Consider the following 23811-nt stretch of genomic DNA (forward strand, 5'->3'; position numbering starts at 1 on the left):
CATTTTCGACAGTATCAGAGAACAGATTCAGCAAAATGTACCCACTGTCATTTATTCTTTTCCACACTCAAAAACATGTAAGGATTGAATCTTTCTAAATGGTTTTAACAGACGTTTAGGTAAATAGTAAACAATGAATGAAAAAAGCATATTAAATTACATTATATATCCACAGAATAAAAAGCACCAGTGTAGCATATGCTAAGAATACGCATGGATATATTTTTAATACACACATGCACAAAACCCCCCAAAACATTGTTAATGCTTTAAATAACATTTAGAATCCTTGACATAAGGCATTTGGTGCCTCATACAGTTTTACACATAAATATAAGGGGTTTGGTGTTTTCTGTACCTGTGGTCTGAGGTCTTGAGCTCAGCTCTGCTGTAGTACTTTAGCTCACCAGGGCTCCACGGGTGCTGATCTTCCTCAACTACTGGAGCTCCTACTACATTCAGATCCAACTCCTCAGCTACACACACACACACACACACACACACACACACATATGAGTTTGGACTGCTTCAACCTGAAAATACAAGGGCAAGAAGCTAAAATATAAACGGCATCCCATCCTACCAGTTTTCTGAAAGTCCCACTTTCTCCTCTTCCAGAGCACACGGTCGGTCCATGCGGGTGTGCGGCATTTCTCACTCGTGTCATAGTCATCAGAAAAGAGGTCATATTTGTAGGTAGGAGCAAAATCCAACTTTCCTTCAATAAAGCCCCTGAATACCTGTAATAAAGAAGAAAATGGACTTTAGAGATCTTTGTCTAGTTGATTTATTCGTCATTCATCATTTGTTCATACAGTTTTAAAAGATTCATCTTCAGTAAACAGAAACCAATTTATGCTGGTCAGGGTTGCGGCAGCTTCAGGGCCCATACATATATATCACACACACACACACACACACACACACACACACACACACCCTTGATTCTTAATACTGTGTGGTATTGCCTGGATGATCCACGACTGTTTTTTTGTTTTGTGATAGTTGTTCATGAGTCCCTTGTTTGTCTTGAGCAGTTAAACTGCCCACTGTTCTTCAGAAAAAGAATGTGTAGGACCTGGAGGATTTTTCTGAAGAACAGTGGGCAGTTTAACTGCTCAGGACAAACAAAAACAACTATCATAACAACATAACAACAGTTGTTGATCATCCAGGTAACAACACAGTATTAAGAATCAAGGGTAAACTTATTAACTGTTTCATTTGTGTAAATTCAGTTATTATTGTGTCTTTTAAACTATATGTAAACATCTGTTATGTGAACTAGTTTATTCAGGGCAGAACTAAATAAAAAAAACAAAATGCAATTTTAATGATCTCTTATTTTTTTTTAAAATTATTAACATTTTGCAGATTCTGCAAGGGGTATGTAAATTTATTAGCACAACTGTACGTGTACACACACACACACACACACACACACACACACACACACACACACACACACACACACATATATGTTTATAAACAGTATATTTTATTGCGAATGTACCATATGATGTACTGTAATACATGCATTCTTTGTTACCTGGCCTGCATTCTTCTGTTCAACAAGCTGGTCCCCAGTTATGAGTGCATCCCAGTTCTGCTGCCTGATCAGCTCTTTTACCTCCTCATTTGGCAGGTTGATGCGATAGTTGAAGTCCCCACACCAGAACACATAATCGTGGGAGTAGAGCAGACGGCCCTGCGCACAAAGACAAAAAAATAAGAAAAGTATGTGTGTGTTTTGGATAAACTGTGGCAATCTAATGTTCAATGTTTTTCATCGAAATGTGGTTTATCTTCTTGCCTTTATGCTATTAGCACAATAAAGTAATAGTTACCATAGGGAATGATAGCCTGCGAGTGATCTCATTGTAGTCGTCATTTCGCTCCTTGACCTGTGACTGGCCTGCGGCGAAATGCGAGCACACAAAGCAGATACTGGTGGTGTGGAAGAGCATGCGGATAGCCACACCTCCTTTGTTACCCGTGGCACCACCCATTCCAGTCTTGACTGTATCTACAGCAACATCTCTGTTCAAAATGGAGAAGAATTCCTATTAATAGAGAATTGCATCGTTTCTTCTGTGCTGCCCATCAACAATCAACAACTCATGCTAAGATGGCGACCACTGAGAGAATCTAGAACCAAGAAAAGACTGACAACCCTTTAAATATCTCTATATAATGGTGATATACAGTGCGCAGCTGACAAATTAAAGGAGTATGGTTTTAGGCCAAAATAAGCCAGTGTTCAGTGCCTTTGGCATAGATTTGAAAATTCTGGCAACATGACCTTCCAGAAAGTTGCAGTCTATAATAAAATAACGAACCTAAGTAATGCCCGACTGAGTATACCTGATGAACGCAGCATGCTGGGGCCGAATGAAAATGAAGAGGCAGACTCCCACCAGTTGCTCTGAGGCCAGCAGCACATACTTATGATCCCGTGAGATGCTCTTTTGCAGCTCTGCTGCCCACAGCTTCTGATTGGTGGTGCTGTACAGAAAAAGAATCATATGTAGCAATATTTGTAGCAAAATGTCAGCATACTTGACCTTTACTTTAGAAATATTACTAGACCTTTATACAATGGTAAAGACTGTGGTGATTTCTCAGATCCGTTTTAGTAAAACTGATGTCTCTGCACTCCAGGAGTATTTGATGTGAAGCAACCCCAGAATTGCAAACATGAAGTACAACAATTTTATTAAAATGCACAGGGCACAGTCAAGAAAACAACAATTTTCTAACTATTGACTGAATTATTTTAAGGTAGAGTATCTCTTTAAATTGGTGTCTTGCCAAAGATGTTGATGGAATGAGTAGGAAGATGAAGGTGATAATTGGCAAAAGGCAAAATGGTGCCTGTTTTTAAAAGTTTTTTTTTTTTTTTTTTGTATTATGAATTATTAAGCATGACAGATTCATCTTAATGTAATAGCTGTTGAGGTACTTTCCACAATTTTTAAAATGCCCAGTTTTTAAAATGAAGAGATTGTGGGTTTTTGCACCTTGCACTGACTATGTTACCAGCATTCAGTTCCACCATTTCCTCAAAGCCAATGGCAAAGATGTCTGCAGGCTGGGGTCTGCTGTCTGAAATATAAAGCAATCACTCTTTATATTCATCACAGTACACAGTGTCAACATGTACGATTAGTATTCATAAATTATTAGTTAATAATAAAGAAATAAGCATCTTTCAAGTAGCTACTCACCTTGAAACTCAGGGTGGCCTGCTTTTTTTGGTGCGTCTAGCAGCCAGTCACTGAGGGTCTGATTCCGAAACGCAATGCTACGAAACTGCTTTCCCCCATTGACATTCCACGTCCCCACACACACACGGATCTTTTTAGGCCGTGTGTATTTGTGGTGGTTCTGACACATGCCCAGCAACACTCTGGGAGATGCTAAAAGCCAAAAAAGATCAGCAAAGTCAGTAAATAAACTCTAATAAGCCTCTTATGGCAGCCACTGAATCTCAAACATCAGACAAATTACATGAAATTAATGGGTAAAATATGGTTAGTAAACATACACTTCTAAGTGGAAAAAAAAAGGGGAGGATATGAGAAAGTTTTCGAATGGCTGCAAAAAATGGAATAATGTTTCACATTGTTTTTATATGATTTGTATATTTGCAGATATGTGCAACAGTCTGGGAAACAGAAATGCAACTGTTTATAATGTAGGTTTGCGTTAATCTGCTAACTAACTGTTTTGCTATCTATTAAATGTCTGAAGAATATCAGTGTCTCTGTACTATTATAACACACGTGTCATGGTCTAGGAGGAGTTGTCTAATCAGGGTTTAATTCTTAATTTAATAAAATATGACTGGGAATATAATTCAAATATATTTATGAATTCATAGGGGTGACAATAGTTTGGTGCACACCTATATTTAACAAATAGATAGATAGATAGATAGATAGATAGATAGATAGATAGACGGACGAACGGACAGACGGATAAACCTGTGTTGTTTTTGTAATTGTTCGAAATCCATGAGAGCAGAGTATTTTTTTTTTTTTTAAACAAAAGTTTAGTGGAGGGCACTGTATTTCCACTAGCCAAGCAAAAATAAACAGAATGTTTAGCTATATTGTGTCCGAAATGTCAGTTACTTGAGTAATTTCTTGTTTCTAGAACTCTTTTATAAAAGCAATATCGCATTTGCAATCATGCGGTTATACTGAATATTGGTTATACTAAATAAATATACTAAATATAGTTAGTATGACTGCACTCTTGCTCATGTGAAATTGCTTTATATATATAAATAAACAGTAGCATTAGGATGGCTGAGAATATTTGGGTTATTTTAGCTATCCTAAATGGCTGAGAGTATTCGGGTTATTTTAGCTATCCTAATTCAAATAACCTGAATACTCTCAGCCATTTTCCCAGATATAGGGTAGGATAAGACAAGGTCTCCTAACTAACACTGTTTTTGCATGTCCCAAATTGCTGTAATTTTTATGTTTCATTAATTATACTGCTTCTTTACACTTCACCAGACATTTTGCACATATCCTGCATAAGGTATCATGAGACAATGCCAAACAGCAGCACTGAAAAGATGTTCAAAATAAAAGCGCCACTAACTTAAATAAGGCAAGCAGTTAATCTGGCATGCCAAAACAAACACAAAAGCAATGAAACTCATAAAATGAGTAATCACTGACAGTTATAGCTATGCATACCATACCTGATTGTAAAATGGGCTCAGAGACTAACCATGTAAGCAGTAAGGAGAGAGAGAGAGAGAGAGAGAGAGAGAGAGAGAGAGAGAGAGAGAGAGAGAGAGAAAGGGACATAAGCAGCACAGTTAGCAGTTAGCCAGCAAGGTAGATAACAATATTAGCACAGTGCTTCAGTTCTAATCTTAAACACACCCTGGGCAGCTGAAGGAGAAAGATTAGCAAGACATCATGAAGCAGTACTTCCCTAAACAGGTTATTGTTATTAACCACTTAAGCTAGAGCTACATATCATTTACAATATGGACACGGCATGACGTGTTGCAGTATGAAAAGTAACCAACGCCATAGAGGTATGATATAATACCAACTTGCAGTTGATTATTTTTTAATAGCAGCACGTCCTGAAATGTTTTATTCCTCTTATACCACAGCAATCAGCAGTCTAGGAGACAAGTTAGTTCCTGTTATCACTTAGATTATATCAGTTATAAACAGTATTAATACATTAACAATAAGAAAAACTCAGATTGTCAAGTTACTGAGAAAGCAGAACTGAGAAAGGTGTGGTTTTAATATTTACACCACATAGTAGTTGTCAGGAAACCTTGTTGAAAGAAAATAAAATACACATGACACTGCCATGCCCTACTGGTTAATTAAAATGGAAGGAAAAAAAAAAATTATCAACTGCATCACTGTTAAAGTGCCGTTTACATACCATACAGGCTGCTGGTGGTGAGGAGAGCTCTAGCTTTATCAGCCAGGTCACTGTTTAGAGTACTGCCCAACCTCAGAATATCAATAGCTTCTTGCTTTGAACTGTCAAAGAAGTTGTTCTGGATGGTCCTGGTGACTGAGCGTGCTCCATCTTTCAGCTTTCCAGCCTGCACACCACCACAACGACAGACACACAGAAAACCCCTTCATAAGCAATTGGCTCATGTGAAAAAGACATATAGCATAGATCCATGTAAAATATTATGAAGGCAGAAATTTAAAGCAGTAAACTGAGTGCACGGGTGAAATACACAAGAACAACTGACTCTTTACTGAGGTGAAAACGTCATCAGACAGTCTGACTAGAAGTGTTTTATCTGTCTCTGACTTGATCCTCTTCTCTTTTCTACACACCATCACGAGTAATACTGCAAAAAGTAGCTCCTAACCGTCCAAGGAAATTATTACAAATACGGGCATGTTAATCCTAAAATTAAGACTTTTACAGTCTAGGAGTCATTAAGCAATAAAAGCAAAAAACCTGTGAAAAAAAAGTTTACGTATTTGTTATATTTAACGACAGCAAGCTCTAAAAAGTTATTGTGTGGATTACAGGAGTATTTTAATGATTATGGAGTTGTATGGGTGATCACCTCAGCTACAAAATAATGCAGTACAGCTAGAGATCAAAGTTTAGACAACTCCCTGCCACATGTACTGAAAATTGCAGTTATGCAATGCATTTTACATTAAACAATAAATGCCCTCATCACTGCCATTAACAATGCGATCATTGCTACTAATGACGGCATTTTTGATAACTGAATGTGGACAGTGATTGGCACGAACGTCACAAACTCAAAAATGGAAGAAAAAAAAACTATTGCACAATGTCATAATAAAAAATTATCATGTCAAATAGAGGGTTTTCTTTTGGTTTTTAGTTTACAGCACAGTTAGTAGCACTGCTACCATCTCAGGAAAATCCCTGTCAACATTCATTCATAAAACATACCGAAGGGACACACAAAATGTCTTAGTATTAAGGTAAGAGTCTTTGTAAATACAAGTCTAGACACTCAAAAATACAGACACAAAGACACAGTAGAAGGACATAGGCCTGCATGGCTGGCTTGTAAACTTACCAGGCAGGTAGATAAGTTTCCAGAGGGAAGCAGAGAACAATAGCACACATACAAGAGTTAAGAGACAGACAAAAGGTCCACAGTGGTGTAAAAGAGGACATGTTTGAAGCTTATATCAGAGCCTTTCAGTAAAACTTATTGGTGCGTCCAATTTGCCTGTACAACGAACGTGAGTGGAAAGTCCGTGTCTTTTAATTCGAAGAAAATTTTATATTGCCCAGTATTTTGCTTTCACAAATGTCCCAGTTTAATGTATTCCTCTGAAAGGTGTGTACCTTAGCCTTGCCATCTAGAGCACCTGTGCCAGCATAGATTTTGCTGACTGAGTCTCCATTGACTGACCACATGGTGCGGAAGACCTCCTGAAAGCGTGCCACCAGCTGGGGCTTCTCTGTAAGACCCATAGCTTCCAACTGCTTGCGCAACATCTAAGCAAAAGAGAGGAAAAAATTTAAATGTAAAAAAAAAAATAATAATAATAAAAAAATGTAAATAAATATATATTTTTAAAATAATAATAAGTCTGTTACGTTCATATTAAGACTAACCAGCAAGTTCACAGCTTTGACATTTCCACATCACAGATAAGCCAGGGATATTCTTAATTTAAGGCAAGGAGTGGTGGTGTAGATTCGTTGCTATATTAACAAACCTCAAGTGCAAAGAAGGCCTGGACACTATTTGTCCTGTCCAGGCAGTCCAAACAGTTGACCCGAAGAGTCCCAGTCTGACATCTAGAGAGAAAAGTGACAAATTTGTTTTTAAATATTTTGCACAGCTGAAGATATTTTTTGCCAAACTGTAATTCCAAAGCGCATCTGAGAGAAAACATAAAAATCAGAGAATTCTTGTATAAAAGCTGATTAAACAGTGTATGAAAACCCTTTAAAGCATAGAAACCTACTTTTCAATTCCAGTCTCAGCAGAGTAACAGAAGAAGCCACAATCGTCCAGGAACTTGCTGATCTGTGGTTTCAGCACAGTCGAGAGTTTCTCTGTCTTCCCTCCCTTCACCATTTGGTGGTAGTCAAAGTTGACCATCTTCACAGAGTTTGTATGCTCTGATGCTTTCAGGTGACTCTGTATGAAACCAAATGGACATGTGTGATCCAAAACATACACAAATAAGACTCAAAACCCCAAACTAAAACAAGTTCAGAGAGAAAAAAACAAAAACAAACCAAAAAAGCAACATCAAGAACCTTAACTACAAATAGAACATACATGATTGAATGCTAGTTTATTTTACAGATTGGACTAGATTAAATGTAAATACATAAACAATAAAAGAAAATATGAATAATTCTAATATAATTAGTAGATTCTACATCCAGATTTCCACATTTCACACACAGTAGATTCTACATCCAGATAAAGCTGCATTTGATAATGTCCATTGCTAAAAGTGCTATGTAAATAAAGTGAAAAAAGAATTTAATAACAATATCAGGAGAGTAATTCAGGAAAAGCAATAACTAACCTGGAATGCTTTGCTGAGCATGTGCTCCCCCTCTTTCGTACCCAACAGGTTAATGATCAACTGCTTACCATAGAGCCTCCTCAGAGCTGTAAAATGCCTGCAACGATGGAGATGACAAGAAACAATTCAACATTTACATCATGTAGAATTAGGGACAGTCTAGTAATAAAAACAGCATAAGCAGAACATATAATGACAAATTAACACTCTAAAACTTTGTTATATGGGGCATGATGAAGAAACATTTATTTCAATGAAATTATATAATTACGAAATAGTGGGAATGATGAGTATCTTGTTCAACACTCCAAAAATAGATGAGGTAATAAAACTCAGTGATATCGCAGATAAGTTAGGAAGGATAAGGAAAGAAAAGAAAATGAAGAGTATTCTTTTCCAAACCAAAATGATTCAGAATAGCAATTAAATAAGAAAACTTACATGATTATGGAACTTATAAAGGAATGAAGCATATAGATAAGACTATAAGCATATAGGTAAAACATACATATGCAGTGTGCTAAAATTAGAGAAATATAGATTTTGGTCTTCTCTAAATAGATTAGATCTAGACTGTCTGAATAAAATATTTCTCAACATTACTCAATTCACTAAACACAAGTAACGGTCCAAAATTATGTTTCCCCTTATTGGTGGAAAATCCTGAAGGACGTTTTTCCTCATTTGACACTGATAGCACAATGATGTCATCGCATGACTGCTGCAGTGTTCCAGCAGGAGCCGCAGCATGTGTTAATTACCTCTCAAAAGCCGGTGCGTTGGCCTCAAAACCACGGGACAGCTTGACGCGGTGGGAACCAACCTTTATATATGGAGGAAGCAAAGACAGCGACATATCACATATAACATATTAATAAGGAAGATGAAAAGACAGTAAAAGAAGAGTAGAAAGACATGAACAAAAGAAAGTTGATTCAAAATTATACAAAGCCAGTGTCGGCTGGCCATATTTGCCTCTGTGGAAAAGACACGCATTCACCATTTCACCAGCTTGCTGTGTGTCAGCCTTAAAATGCCAAAAGAGACAAAGCACATATAATGTACACCACTATACACACAGCAACCCTTAATTTGATTTCCCATTTAGAACAGTCAGAACTGCTTCTCTTCCCAAAAATGCTTCAGTGAAATAATGATCCCACAACCAAAACAAAACATTTTCTTTAAAAACAGATCCCTGCATCTAATGACTGTTTTGAGTCTTAAATCTACTGCATTTCGTAAACTAAACCATTGTGACATTTGGTCACATGGTAAAAGCTACCTGAGAACCTTCATGAAACACCAACTCTGCTACTGTTACTATGGCCGGTGAACAGCCTAACATTGACTGCATAACAGCATAACTAATAAACAAATACATCACTGTAAACCCGGCCTTTAGATATAGTATCAGATTTAGAGGGCTGAACATTGGTGACACCCTCTCAGTGACCAATTTTCTTCTCGACGATTTGTCCCAAGTTCAATGTAAAATCTGTCTCATGTCGATCAAAATAACCCAATCATTCATTGCTCAATCAACATTCACAACATGAAATACATCACAACAGGCCAGCACTCATTATGAGATTAATACTTTCCTATCTAAAGCTACGCGAGAATAAATGATTTATATTTCCCTCTTTTCTCAGCTTCAAAAAGGCATGCTTTTCTCCCACAGATAGCTCTCTGATCTTCATGTTGGCTCATCCTTTTTAAACAACAAATTCACTCTTCACAGGTGAAACTGGAGGCTAAAACCAAAAGGAGATGTTCAGAGCTATTTATTGATTAAGCAATAAATATAACAAGGACACACCTGTCAGTTATATGTTCCAAAATTTTTGCCAATGTTGTTTAACACATCTACATATAAAATACCAGGAGCTGAAATTCTAAACTCTCGTCATGTTCATCTTTTGATCTCAAACCCAAATGAATCGAATGAAGCAATAAATAAATAAATAAATCAGTCTTGCCATTCCAATAGTTCCAGAGGGGACTGTATACAGTGTAAAGTTGCAAATAATAATTCTTAATCTAGACAAAATTTTCCGCAGATTTGGGCCAAGATCATTTGACGTAATTGCAAGCCTCATTCAGCCAAAGCCCTCTTTGAGTCATGTGCATTGCACATGAGTACAGCTGAAAGGTCTCATTTACCAACAAACCGTGCAAACAACCGTGACCGTGCAAAACAATTTTGTGCAATTGCAATTTCGCCAATTCAAGTATTTTTCCCACAAAAAAAGTAGTGAGATCCTGTACGGACTGACAAGTAATAATTTGCAGGTTGAAAAAGTGTGTTGTTTATTTGTTTCCCCTCAGAAATTAAACTCTACAAGTGGATAAAACTAGTGGTTCTCAAAGTAGTATCTGATTTTTGTAAATTTAGTTACAGTGGTGGAAATCATAACCCACCGTAATCAAAGTTAGTGTATGAGTTCTTATAGTTATTACCCTATTTGACTTGTCCCTCAATAACTCAAACAAGTAGGCGTATAAATAATGTTAATGTGAATCTAACGTGTTCCGTCAGTGGAAAGTTCAGGAACAAAAAAAACTATAGTTTTAATAAATAGACAAAATGTAGATAATAAGCAAAACAATAGATAAAATATTTAAATAATGTCTACTAAATAAACAGTGATAGGCTCTGTGGAATTTATTTTAGGACATGGTCCTGAGACCATGTCAAGTTCTAAGATGATGAATAGCTGTGAAATATGGTGTAAACATCACACAGGTTTCAACAACCAATAGCTGAAATTGAGTCTTGTACTTGTCCTCACTGTGGAGGAGGAACTGTTTCTCTGTGTGTGTGTGTACGAGTGAATGCATGAGAGGGAGAGATTGATCACGACACAGTTCACATCCTGCTGCACACTGTCCTCACTGGTTCCTCTCTGCTACTGTAAACAACCTAATGATACCACATTACACATTCCCTAAACAATCCTAACAACTAAACTCTGGCCACAGAAATTACCTCCAGGACAAAAATTCCTAACACCATTTGAGTTTAGGGGTTGGGTTTTTTTTCCTGACATAAAGCACTGTTCCACACAATATACACTGCCACACAGTCCTGAGTGACATGCCATAGTCCAAACATATTTTGGCATAATGTAACAGACTTAACACTCAAATAATAACACAGAACATGGTTATGTCCACTATCAGGCTGACTTACAGTCAGCTTTGGAATTATTGGCAGCCTTCAAGAGAATGACTGTAAACAATGATTCACTTTTCATTCAAACAATAAGAGACACAGCAAAAGCAAAATAAATACCATAAGAAAAAATATAAGTTGCTGTGGCCACTGTAGGCTGCAACAGGCTCAACACACACACTGAAGGCGGTGGTGGGGGAAAATAAGGTGCTCTTTTATTTAGAATCAAGTGGAGGAGTGAAGGTGTGGAGGTTCCCGCTCAGTGCTGGACCTGGAACGAGAAGTCCTGTAGAGAGAGGAACCATCGCGTTAACCTGGCATTCATGTCTTTTTCCCAGGCCATAGTGACCAGAGTGAAGTGGCATCCGGCCAGGTAATATCCGAGCTCCTCGATAGCCCACTGCTCATCAGGGGTGAGCTTTCTGCTGATGTAATGGACGAGGTGCTCTTCCCCGTGAAAGGTTTGGGACAGGATGGCTCCCAGACCTGTATCGGATGCATCCGTATGGGATAACGAATGGAAGGAAGAAGTCGGGGTTCCAGAGAATGGGCGAGCTGTTGAGGGCCTGCTTGAGAGCCTGAAATGCTCGCTCTGCATCTTTGGTCCATCGTACCCGGTCCGGTTGGCCCTTCTTGGTGAGGTCTGAGAGGGGAGAAGCTAGAGAGAAGATAGGGACAAATTTCCTGTAGTATCCCGCCAGCCCCAAAAAGGCACGTACCTGTTTTTTTTTTTTTTTTTTTTTACGTGGGTCGGGGATACCCTTTCACCGCTATCAACTTCTCCTGTGGTTTTTAGCAGGCCCTGGTGGATGTGGTACCTCTTTGTCAGCCCCAGATGGCACTTCTTTGGGTTGGCCATCAGCCTGGCTTTCCGGAGGCTTCTGAGTACCTCCCTGAGGTGTTCGAGGTGGTCGTCCCAGGTGGAGGAGTGGATTAAAACATCGTCCAAGTAGGCACCTGCAAACTGGCGGTGGAATGATGCCGGTACCCCATGTAGGCCGGAGGGCCGCTGGCAGTACTGAAGACGGTCTTGGGTCTTGCTTCTGCGGCCAGGGTGACTTGCCAGTAGCTCTTTGTGAGATCCAAGGTGGAGATGTACCGGGCCTTCCTCAGGCACTCTACCAGGTCGTTGACTCAGGGAAGGGGGTAACTGTCAAACTCTGAAACTTGGTTCAGCCTCCAGAAATCATAACAAAGGTGGATGCTACCGTCGGGCTTCTGTACCAACATCATGGGGCTAGACCAGGGGCTGGCGGACTCCTCAAAGATCCAGTCATATAACATCTAGCTTACTTCCCCCTCAAGAGCCTGATGGTGAACCTCTGGGAAACGGTAGGGCCGCTGTCTAATCACAACTCCCGGAGCGGTTTTAATGTCATATTGGACTAAGTGGGTTAGGCCTGGGGTGGACGAGAAAACGTCCACGAACTGGTCCACCAGCTTCGTTGCTCTTGGTGCCGCATGGGGGTGAGGTCCTCCCCCCACTGGACGAAGGTACATTCGTTGGACCCTGTAGGAACAGTAGAGATGTCAGACAGCGCTGGGGCAGGCTGGACCCGTCTTTTTTACACGGCTGCTGCAGGCGTTCACTGGGTCAACCCTCTCACAGACCACATAAGGGGACAGCAGGCCAGGAACTTGCAGGAGGCATTCGGGAGTAACAGGAGCACCTGGTCACCTGCCTGGGATTCCTGGGGCTGGGCTGGTCAATTATAGCTCAGCTGTTGTTCTCACTATGTCGCCTCCATGTGCTTGCGGACGATTGGCGTGACCAGGTCAGGCTGTTCTTGTACATCAGGAACGTATCTCCTGTACATATTGCACCAAGGAGCAGAATGGAGAGGGTTGCTCCTCCCAAGATTCGTGGGATAGGTCTAATGGTCCTTGAGGTCGCCGTCTGAAGAGGAGCTCAAAGGGGGTGAACCCATAGAAGCTTGGGGCATCATCCAGATGGTGAAGAGGATGTAGGGAAGGAGGAGGTCACAGTTACTGCCTTCTTCATCCACCACTCATTGGAGCATCTGTTGAGGGATTGATTGAAACACTCCACCAGGCCATCTGTCTGGGGGTGATAGACGGAGGTCCGAAGGTGTTTCACCTGCGACAGCTGACACAGATCACCCATTAATTTAGAGATGAAAGGCGTACCTCAGTCTGTTAAGAGGTCCTTGGGGATCTCTACGCGGCTGAACAGGAGCACCAGTTCTCCAATAATGTTCTGGGAAGTGGAATTCCGCAGCGGGACTGCCTCGGTGTATCTAGTGGTATAATCAAGGATTACCAAGATGTACTCATGACCCCAGGCAGACTTTGGGAGCAGCCCTACCAAATCCATGCCTATCCGCTCGAAGGGGATGCTGATAATAGGGGGTGGGATAAGGGGTGCGGGCGGTGGCTTTCAGGGCTCCGTCCTCTGGCACTGGGGACACTGCTGGCAGAAGGCCGGGCCTGAGGAACCGGTCACACGGTTTCGCCAGTGTGTTGCGGTTGGCTGTGGGCCAGGTGGATCAGAGGTTAGGTTCTGGGGCTCAGCACGACCAGGAGATCACAGGGTTGACCTCGGTATTCGGTCCTGAAATACAGAAGGCCGTTGGACACTAGGAAGTAGGCTGCAGTGATGCTGGTCGACGCCATCAATCAGCCACATCCAACCCCAGCAGTTCCTCAGTCGTGCATCCTCCTTTTACTTGTGCCCGAGGTTCCCTTCCCGAGCAACCTTGTGGAACACAGAGGAGATGAGGTTAAAAGGTGTGGGTGTCTCACCTGTGGAGATTCATCCGGCGGTGTCCTATTCATCCTGGGCAATGTAGGCCGGCCTGAAATGGGCTGTGGTGGTGGCTGGCCTCTTCTTCTTGTGCCGGCGACGGTGGGCACTGGCGATGTGAGGAACCCAGGCCAGTCCCAATTGAGCAGCAGTGGTACTGGGAGCTCGGGGATTAGTCAGACGAGCAGCGGCCATTTGCCAGCCAAGGAAGAGACCAGGACCTCAGTGGCGGGTACCTCTCGGACATCTCCATGGACACAGGAGACTGGGTTGACCCCTGCTGGTTTAGGCAGCTGATCGAGGATGGTCGGGCTGGCCAGGGTGACTGCACTTCCCGAATCCACGAAGTTAGTGACTGGCTTGCCATTTACCTTGACGTCCAGGTTTGGGGCGCTGGGTGGCGCAGTGGAATGAAGGGCACAGCCAGCCAACCAGGGCTTGTTGAATCACTGGGTCGGGGCCCAGGCCCGGCCCAGTAGGCATGGGCTCATCCCGGGGTGTCTCATAGGTGGGGAGGCTTTCCAGATGTCTCCTCTTCCAGTGTAGCCCGGGCTTCAACCGCTGTGGGGCTTGGCCTTGGAGGAGTCCCGGCAGGTTGTCTCTCTGCTTGCCCCTGCCGGTGCTCAGGGTGGCTGGGGCACACATGAGGGCTTCCACCATCTTCCTAGGTGTCTGAGCACTCCTCATCCCCACCGCTTTGCATTCTTCTGGCAGCAGACGCCTCAGAAAGTGGTCTATGATGATCCTCTTGACCACCCACTTTGGGCTAGCTCCTGGGTCACCGTCTGCTGCTGGAGGTTTGTCTCCAGCAGGTGCTGGAACATGGGATCTATGGTGGGCGTGGGTGAGTATGTTCTAGCATGCCCACATTCTCCACCAGTGTGGCCACTCTAGGCTGCGACAGGCTGACCACAGACACACTGGAGGCAGTGGCAGTGGAAAATAAGGTGCTCTTTTATTTAGGATCAAGTGGAGGGGTGAAGGTGAAGGGGGGCGGTGTTGGTGATCGCGGTCTTCCCGGTGGGGGGCCGTGATGAACATGCTGTAGTAGCAGCGAGACAGGACCCAGGAGGCATGGAACTGTACTTCCTACAGTTGCATAAAAATGCAAATAAATAGTCATTCCAGGGGGGAAAAAAGATTGCTCTTAATCCTCGGGATTTAATTTCCTTCTATCCAAATAAAAAGTAATCCATCTCCAGGCGAAAACACAATACACAAATTGTTGGTCTATACAATCCAGGTAATGGATACAAATAAATAAGCAGTTAAAAATTGCATTAAGCAAAATTCACAAAACATTTAAAGAGTGAAATGTTCAGCATAAAGGTCCAAGATTCCTTTCTACAAGTGTCTGCCACCTTGTTAGACATTACATGAAGAGACTCAATGCTTTTATTTTCATCAGAGGAGGCTTTATCAAATATTAATTGCAGGTGTGCCAATCATTTCAAAACCCAAAAAACAATACAGTACTAAGATAAAGAACTAAATTGTACAACATCCCCATATGTTAAATCTCAAAACATCACTCATTGAAAGTGGTGTGTGATGTCAATCATTTTTATTGTAGGTGCCAATAATTCTGTACATGGCTGTGTTAAATTACAGTGAGATAATCAAACAGGAATACTGTTACCGAGCATGCTTTGTGTTCGGTGAATACAGTGACTGGTATGGACTGGGTGTTAGTTTACCACTGTCATTTAGCAGGACTGCCCAACCTATTGGTAAGCTTCTCTGTGCAGATCTCGGCCATAAATATTTAATACTATCTTAGCAGCCACATCCAAAGCATCTCAGGTTACTCTCATATGCTTGGAAAAACACATCAGAACCTTGCTTCTATAGGTTTGCTATTATTAAGAATGGTACAGCGCAGGATCAGCAGGGAACAAAGGAAAAGCAGAAGCAAAAGATTCCTTCCCCAAATCCCCAGTGAAATGGCAGATGTAAAGCCATGACCTCTGTTCAATGTCAGTGGGAAGGAATTTTGTGACCTGCTTTGTGTTGCATAACATTTTAAAAATTTAACCCTATCTGGATGCGCTCACAGTAATGCTTGGTCTAATTATAGAGCTTTATAAAAAATATTTATATATATTTATATCAAATAAATTTATATATATATATATATATATATATATATATATATATATATATATATATATATATATATATATATATTTTTTTTTTTACCACTGACATTGCACAAAGTGACGGCTTAAAAAAGACCATACACCAAATCGGATGTGGAATTGAGCCATGCAAATACAGGTTTTATGTCCTTCCTGTTTGTGCCCGAATGGCGGCTTTGATTCAGATGTGACAAAATTCCCTGGACAGAATTATTCCAACAACATGGTGTTCAGCAGCTGCTAGTGTAGATGTGCTGACTCATTGACCTTTACAGAATCCATTCAGTAGAAGATGATAACCCTGAAATGCCATTTCTAGTGGAATGTGACACACCAAACTGTCCATGCGTTTACCTGTATACCTGGCTGCTCCCAGAACAAAGGTATAGATCCACGGATTTGAATAAAAGAAGAGACTTTGTCGTCTAGGAAAATAACCTGTGGGCAGCACAAACAATTTGCATATAATTATAAATGAATATATACACTCACACTAATGACTGGCTTTATTTATTTTTAAGATGTAAAAATCTACTACAAAATCAAAACAGCCCACCTGCTCGGTCTCCACAAAATTGGCCACTTGGCCGTCATCGTTGGTGCCACGCACATTGAAGCGTGTGCCCGCCCTCTCAGAGCTGAGGCGAGAGATGACACAGGCTTTGGCCTGCTTGTGACCAGCGTAGATGGTGCGGATCTCCACTCCACCACACATCAGCCTCAACAGCCAGTCATCACAGTTCACACCATAATGCTTTAGGTGCAGATGCAGGGATTGATTCCTGATTCAGCCCAACAAAAAATGTAATGACTTACACACACAAATGCAAATAACCTCTAAAAGTACAGGAACAGCAAAGCTAATTCTTTTGTTTTGCTATACACTGAAGACATGAACATGAGACCTGAATAGATCCATTTCCCGATATTTCCATCTAGATGTGTTTAACAACTCACAACATGGCACGTTTGGTGGCAGACTACCCAATTTTTATGTGAGCAAAGGGTCTGGAGCAGAAAGTCTTAAAGTAAATTAAACACACGTAGCATTTTGGTTGCATATCCCTTGCTCGCAAAAACTGCATCAAGCTGGGGAGATAATGACATCACCAAACTGTTACATTATTCTTTTGGGTTAAGGTTTGGTGATTGACTTGGCCAACCTAAATCCTTCCACATTTTCCAAGTCCTTTGTTGTGTAGGCAGTGTGTTATGGGTGCTTGTCTTACTGCATGATGAAGTTCCTCCAATTAGATTGGATACATTTCTCTGTAAATTGGCAGACAGAATGTTTCTGATGATGTCAGAATTCATTCTGTTGCTACCATCATGAGTTACAGCATCAATTAAGATTAATGAGCCCATTCCAACAACCATGTTAGCCCAAGCCATGACACTACCTCCACCATGCTTGACCAATGAGCTTGTATGTTTTGGATTATGAACAGATCCTTTCCATCTCCACACTTTGGCCTTTCCATCTCCACACTTTGGCCTTTCCATCACTTTGGTTAATCTGGTTCCGAATCTTTTGTGGCTCATCTCTGTATTTCTTTGAAAATTTGACCTTCTGATTCTTACTGCTGATAAACGGTTTGCATCTTGGTGGTATGGCCTCTATATTTCTGCTCCCAAAGTGGTATGGCCTCAATATTTCTGCTCCACTTTGTCGAACAGTGGATTGTGATACCTTCACCCCTGCCCTGTGGAGCTTGTTGGTGATGTCACTGACTGTTTTGGGGTTTTTCTTTACAGTTCTCACAATGTTTTGGCCACCAACTGCTGTTGTTTTCTTTGGCCAATCTGTTCGGTGTCTGATTGTTAGTACACCAGTGGTTTCTTTCTTTTTCATGACATTCAAAATTATTGTATTTTCTATGCCCAATGATTGGGCAATGGTTTTCCTTTTTTCTCAGCTTCAAAATTGCTTGCTTTTCTCCTATAGACAGCTTTCCTGTCTTCATGTTGGATTATCTTTTTTAACAACAAGTGCAGTCTTCACAGGTGAAATACAGTGATCAAACCGAGAGTAGACATTTAAAACTATTAACTGTTTAAACAATCAATCAAACAGGATACACCTGGGTAACAAGGAACACCTGTCAGTCACATGTTGCAATATTTTTGATTACTTGAAAAATGAGTGGGTTAAAGAATAAAAGGTGCCATGTTCCAAGTTGTTTCAAACATCTAAAGGTAAATCATCAGGAAATGAAAGCTGAACTTCTGATCTATTGTCTTATAGTCATCTTTTGATTTCAAACCCAAATGACTTCAGTGTGTAGCAAAAACAATACAATTTACCTTGGTGCTCTAATACTTTATGGGGGGATTGTATAAAGATTCAGTTTAATGTAAATAAATGTTAAACAGCATATATCTTCTGATTTGATGAAAGCTTTCAATGAATCACTAAGATTAAGTTAGTGAACGGCACTGTGTTCAGTGAAGAGGCGTTGTGTATTTGACTTTGAAAAAATTCTCTCATGCAATGGCCTGTAAGTCAGGAAGTGATGCACTAACATCAGCAAATTCACTTTAGGTTAGTGTAAAAAAGGGAAACAATTATAGAGAACTTTGTGTGCAGGCAGTACTTAGGCAAGCTGGACCATGAACAGGAAAATAACAATGCAGCATTTCTAAATGCCTATTTCTGAGTGATTCTAGGGTGTTTTTAGTGACTCTGACACATTCAAAGGAGACACGGGACTTTATCTGTTAGAACATGCAAATACAAACCACACCCAGGACACCATATCAACATTGTCAAAGCATTCTCTGTATAATTCAAGCTAATGCACATGGGCTACTTTTACCACAGCTAAACTTTTACGCAAAGCTTTATTTCCAGTCCTGAAAGTTGCTGAACTTACCAGAAGAAACGATTGTCTGAAATGTCTTCTCGGATCCTGCGATGTGCATTTAGACTCAAGTCCATACTCACTCCAGTGGACGACCAGGCGAAATAAAAGTTGCCCGAGTTTAGAACCTTTCGCACCTCTGCAATCTTGTCCTCGTCTGACGGATCGTTCTTCAGGGAGATGAAGTCTGTGGCCGTGACCCTGAACACTTCTGAATCCTGCACTTTCCCCACCGAACTGCACCCTGTCACTAAGACCAAACTGTGCAGCATGGAGTCTCCTAATGATATTTTAAACAAACAAACAAACAAACAAAAAAAAAACACAGAAATGAAACATATTTGTTGCCAACCAACATCAAGAAAATAAGCCCTGTCAAGTCCGGCATTAAGTATCACTGATTAGAAAGTGTAATAAATTCAGTAAAGTAATAATACACTATGGGGAAACTTTCTTATGGATAATAGCTGCTGCCTCCTCCAGTGAATCCAGGAGACTCTCCTCACTCACCAAGGTTAAGACGAAGAACCCCAAGAATACCATACGCATCCAGCATCTTGGTGTATGTGTTCTTGACAGCTTCCTTCTCTGCTGCCGCTGAAAACAAACAGCAATATGACAGACAATTTTACAATTACAAGTCACAGCAAATCTTCATTGACAAACGCAAACCTACATGTTTCAAATCATCACTACAACAATGTCCATATCAGTGTTAATATTACTCATCTAGGGATTATATCTGATGTGAAAATTTTTCAATTCATCTCAGTTTGTAATGCAAGAATTGCATTATAGTAAAAACAAACTGTATCTCCCACAGCAGCATGCAGAGTCTGTGCTTAAACATTTTCTTACACAGAACTGCCACAGCTCCAGACTCAAACATCAAGCATTCTTCACGATTTCTTGTTTCTACAATCACGCTGTATGGTGGAGGGTCCAGCTTGTGATAAACGCGATATCCTTTACTGAAAGCCATGGCTGATGGTCCACACAACTGGATTCAAACCTGTTAATCAGAGACAGTGACATTAGGGATGGAATGCATGAGATCTTATCAAAATAATGACTGACATCTTTTCAAAGAAAGTACACCCTCCTTCAATTCTATGTTTTCATTTATCAGGGGCTAAATGACAATAGCATAGCCCTCACTAACTTCTATAACAAACAAATAACCTCAGGTGACCCATCCAAAAAAAACAAACAAACAAACAAACAAAAAAACGCACACACCAAATTTCAATTTGTAGTCATTTTTCCCCAAAAAGTAAACCAACATTCAGAAACCAGAATCATTAAAAGAGGAATTAGTAGCCAGGTATTCCTAATGAAATGCACAATATTAGTTAACCATCAATGGTGACTACCTCTATAACAGCAGAACCTTTGGCAGTTTGGTGTTCTTGAGCATTCAGGTGTGTGTCTACATTATGCCAAGACAAAAGGACATCAGCCATGACCACAGACTGTTGCTGCACATCAATCTGGGAGGCCATCTCCAAACAATTTGAAACTCACCATTCTACAGTGAGAAGAACTGCTTACAAATGGAAAGCCTTCAAGACAGTAGTCAGTCTTCCCAAGAGTGGGCATCCCAGCAAATTCAGTCCAAGGCTAGACCATTTAATGCTCAGAGATATAAAGAAAAACCCAATTGCTACACCGTGTGAATTACAGGCCTCTGTAAGCACATTAAATGTTCATGAGCACAATCAGAAAAAGACTGAACAAGTATGGCTTTCATGGATGGGTAGCTAGGAAAAAGACAATTCTCTCCAAAAGGATTATAGCAGCACAACCTAGGATATGCAAAATTGCATCTGAACAAAACAGAAAAAAGTTCTGGAACAATATCATTTGGATTGATGAGTCGAAGGTAGAGATGCTTGGTCATCACGCACAGCACCCTGTTTGGTGAAAACTAAACGCAGCATATCAACACCTCATATCAACACCTCATATTAACTGTCAAGCATGGTGGTGGAGGGGTGATGATTTGGGCTTGTTTTGCAGCCACAGGACCTGGGAAACTTGCAGTAATTGAATCAACAATGAACTCCAATTCATACCAGAATATTCTTGAGACAAATGTGAGGCCATCTGTCCAAAAGCTTAAGCTGGGTCGAAACTGGGTCGTGCAACAGCACAATAATCCTAAGCACACCCGCAGATTGACATCTGAATGGCTAAAGAAGAAAAACATCAAGGTGCTGGAATGGCCAAAAAGGATTGCTATAAAGAAGAGTGGGCCAAAATTTCCCCCAAACAATGTGAGACACTGATAAACTCCCACAGAAAATTTTTAATTCAGGCTATTGCTGCTAAAGGTCCTACATGTTACTCAATTATACTTACTTTTTCCCCTCATCCCATTTTTGAATGTTGATTTCCTTTTTGGGACAAAATGACTACATATTGAAATCTGTTGTGTGAGAGTTTTTTTTTGTCGACTAGAAGTTGGCGAGGACCATACAATTGTTATTTAGCCCCTGATGAATAAAAACAGAATTGAAAGAGGGTGTACTTTCTTTTTCCTTTGACTGAACATATTACAACATATACATACTTTTTCATACAGTACACCAAATGAATCATTATGTACATACTTTTCCCACACATTACTCCTTTCACATAGCCATCTTTGCACATTTTTTGCACGCAATCTATTTGCACATTTTTCTTTGTCCATTTTCCATACTGATAATGCACATATTAATCACTCGATCTGTACATATATATCTTGTGATTTTATCAATATACTGTTCATGTTTACACTGTACATGCCCCCTCTCAGTAAATACAAGTACTAAACTGCACCTTCCCTTGGCACTGGAGTGGTAGGTTATTTTTTGTAACATTAATATGCATCTTTCACCTGGAAATGTGGATATAGTGCATGTTCAAATAAAAACAAAAATATTTAATGTACAGTACTATGCAAAAGTTTTAAGCACATGGAAAGAAAAGATGCCTTCAAAATATTGAAATGAAATGTTTCTACATTTTAATAAAATACAGTAAAGAGCAGTAAATGAAAAAAAGTCAATATTTGGTGTGACAAAAAATAAAAATAGTAGCCTCTGGTACAATTAGTACAACAGTTTTATATAAAAAAAAAAAAAAAAAAGAGCTGTAAGTTTTATTGAGCATTTTGCAGAACCAGATACGGTTATTCTGAAGACTTGGACTGTCACACTTGCTTCTTATTTTTGCAGCAGCTTTCATTGTGTTATTTTGTCTGAAAAGTGTCTCTTACTTAATATGCTGCTTTCTTTAATTACATTTTTCTGTAACATTCAATTCTGTGCTAGAAAACTAATGTTTGGGAATGTAAAATGTTTTTTTGTACTGACTTGATAATGTACAAGTCATAAAGTACAATTAAAAATCTATAACAAGGTTTGTACTAAAAAAAAATAGAGTACCTAAAACTTTTGCACAGTATTGTATATAATTAGTTCAAAGCTTTAAATGTACATTTACCACACAGGCACTTTTCTACGCAAACGATACACACTAAAGGTACAAATGTGTACTTGAGGCTAGCATCTCAGCAACAGGGAAAGGGACTAAGTGTACTAAACATACCTTGCCATTCTATTAATCTACTTACACTTCACTTCTTTTGCACTTAGATGCTAAACTATATTTTGCTGTACTGGTACTCTGTGCAATCACAGTAAAGCTGAATCTAACCCAGTATCCCTTATATACCGGGCCTAATGTCCACTGCAGCTCTACACCCAGAGACTCAGCAGGTGCACAAACACAATCAGACAGCTTTCATTTTAAACATCCAGATATAAAGGACATGTCCTTAAATCAATCTATCATCAGATTACTAAAAACCGACAGGTGACAGAACAGAAACACTGAACTTTAGCGCGTTTATTTGATCAAGTCAACCAAATAAACATCGCCATTAACATTCCTGTGCTGTGATCCACAGCATTACTGATTACAGCTTGAATTAAATATTTATACGGTCCAGAACGAGTGCTGCTTTTGCTAGCAAGCTAATCTGCTAAACGTTCACATTTTACAGCAGGGGACGAGAAAGACAGTTCGAATCAAACCAGTGAACCCTGATTAAGCATAAATGAAGTCTGTGCTAGTAGTACAGTAGCAAGCTAGCAAGTCCCGTACACAGCTAGCGGAATAACCTATTGGCTAGCATTACAAAAAGCAGCGGGCTAGGAAGTGAGATTAGTTTAGCATAGCCACTTTGAGGCATATAAACGGTGAGGTTTTGCATGTTCATTTTAATTGAGTGACACTGCACACCAACTGTAGCTAGCTTTCTATTGTCATTATTTATCTCAGCCATTGAAATGGAGCAAAATAAAATAAAATAAAAAGCTGAGCTTAGTTTGCTAGCTAATATTATCTTCCGGTTAGACCACTGTTGACCAAAGGAATCAGGTTAGCTAGAGAAGTCAGCTGCTACAAAACTAGCTGACGTTATAGAGAAATGGCTCAGCAGCGTTAACTAGCTGAGAATAAGGCCAATCTGTCCTGAAGCCATCAGCTCGAACGATTACCCAAGGTTTTCACCATCAGATCACGCTTTTTTTCTCAAAATGTCAGCCCCGATTATCCTCACTGACACATTTCATAACACATTCGCGATTCACAACATTCATAGTTATTGCATTTAAAACATATATTTAAAAATATATATATAATGATCATCTTCTACCTGTCAATGTTGTGTCACCAGCCGGTGCAAAATCGTGTCCGGTTAGTGACAACTAACGAGGTGTCGTTCATGAACGAGTCGGTTCTATGAATCGATTCTTTTAGGTAT

At 40.2% G+C, this 23811-nt stretch overlaps 1 protein-coding gene across 5 annotated transcripts in view; it reads right to left on the reverse strand.

The window, feature by feature from the left end:
• synj1 (synaptojanin 1) overlaps positions 1-23811 on the reverse strand; it is a 34903-nt gene extending 11092 nt beyond the window's left edge. For 3 of the 5 annotated variants that reach the window (XM_053686922.1, XM_047160623.2, XM_047160621.2), the window contains exons 1-20: positions 23704-23811; positions 19857-20010; positions 19509-19595; positions 19011-19278; positions 16694-16919; positions 16492-16575; positions 8819-8880; positions 8058-8154; positions 7482-7657; positions 7230-7311; positions 6853-7005; positions 5434-5599; positions 4721-4744; positions 3228-3419; positions 3021-3105; positions 2365-2505; positions 1848-2040; positions 1550-1708; positions 584-740; positions 359-476 (exon numbers count right to left, since the gene is read on the reverse strand). In XM_053686922.1, coding sequence (XP_053542897.1) covers positions 359-476; positions 584-740; positions 1550-1708; positions 1848-2040; positions 2365-2505; positions 3021-3105; positions 3228-3419; positions 4721-4744; positions 5434-5599; positions 6853-7005; positions 7230-7311; positions 7482-7657; positions 8058-8154; positions 8819-8880; positions 16492-16575; positions 16694-16919; positions 19011-19278; positions 19509-19595; positions 19857-19980 — 2594 coding nt within the window. In that variant the 5' untranslated portion in view covers positions 19981-20010; positions 23704-23811. The remainder of the gene's footprint in view (positions 1-358; positions 477-583; positions 741-1549; positions 1709-1847; positions 2041-2364; positions 2506-3020; positions 3106-3227; positions 3420-4720; positions 4745-5433; positions 5600-6852; positions 7006-7229; positions 7312-7481; positions 7658-8057; positions 8155-8818; positions 8881-16491; positions 16576-16693; positions 16920-19010; positions 19279-19508; positions 19596-19856; positions 20011-23703) is intronic. The other 2 variants (XM_053686924.1, XM_053686923.1) reach the window with 2 other exon arrangements.

Source organism: Ictalurus punctatus, chromosome 16 (assembly GCF_001660625.3).
Source record: "Ictalurus punctatus breed USDA103 chromosome 16, Coco_2.0, whole genome shotgun sequence".
In the NCBI taxonomy this organism is placed as follows: domain Eukaryota; kingdom Metazoa; phylum Chordata; class Actinopteri; order Siluriformes; family Ictaluridae; genus Ictalurus; species Ictalurus punctatus.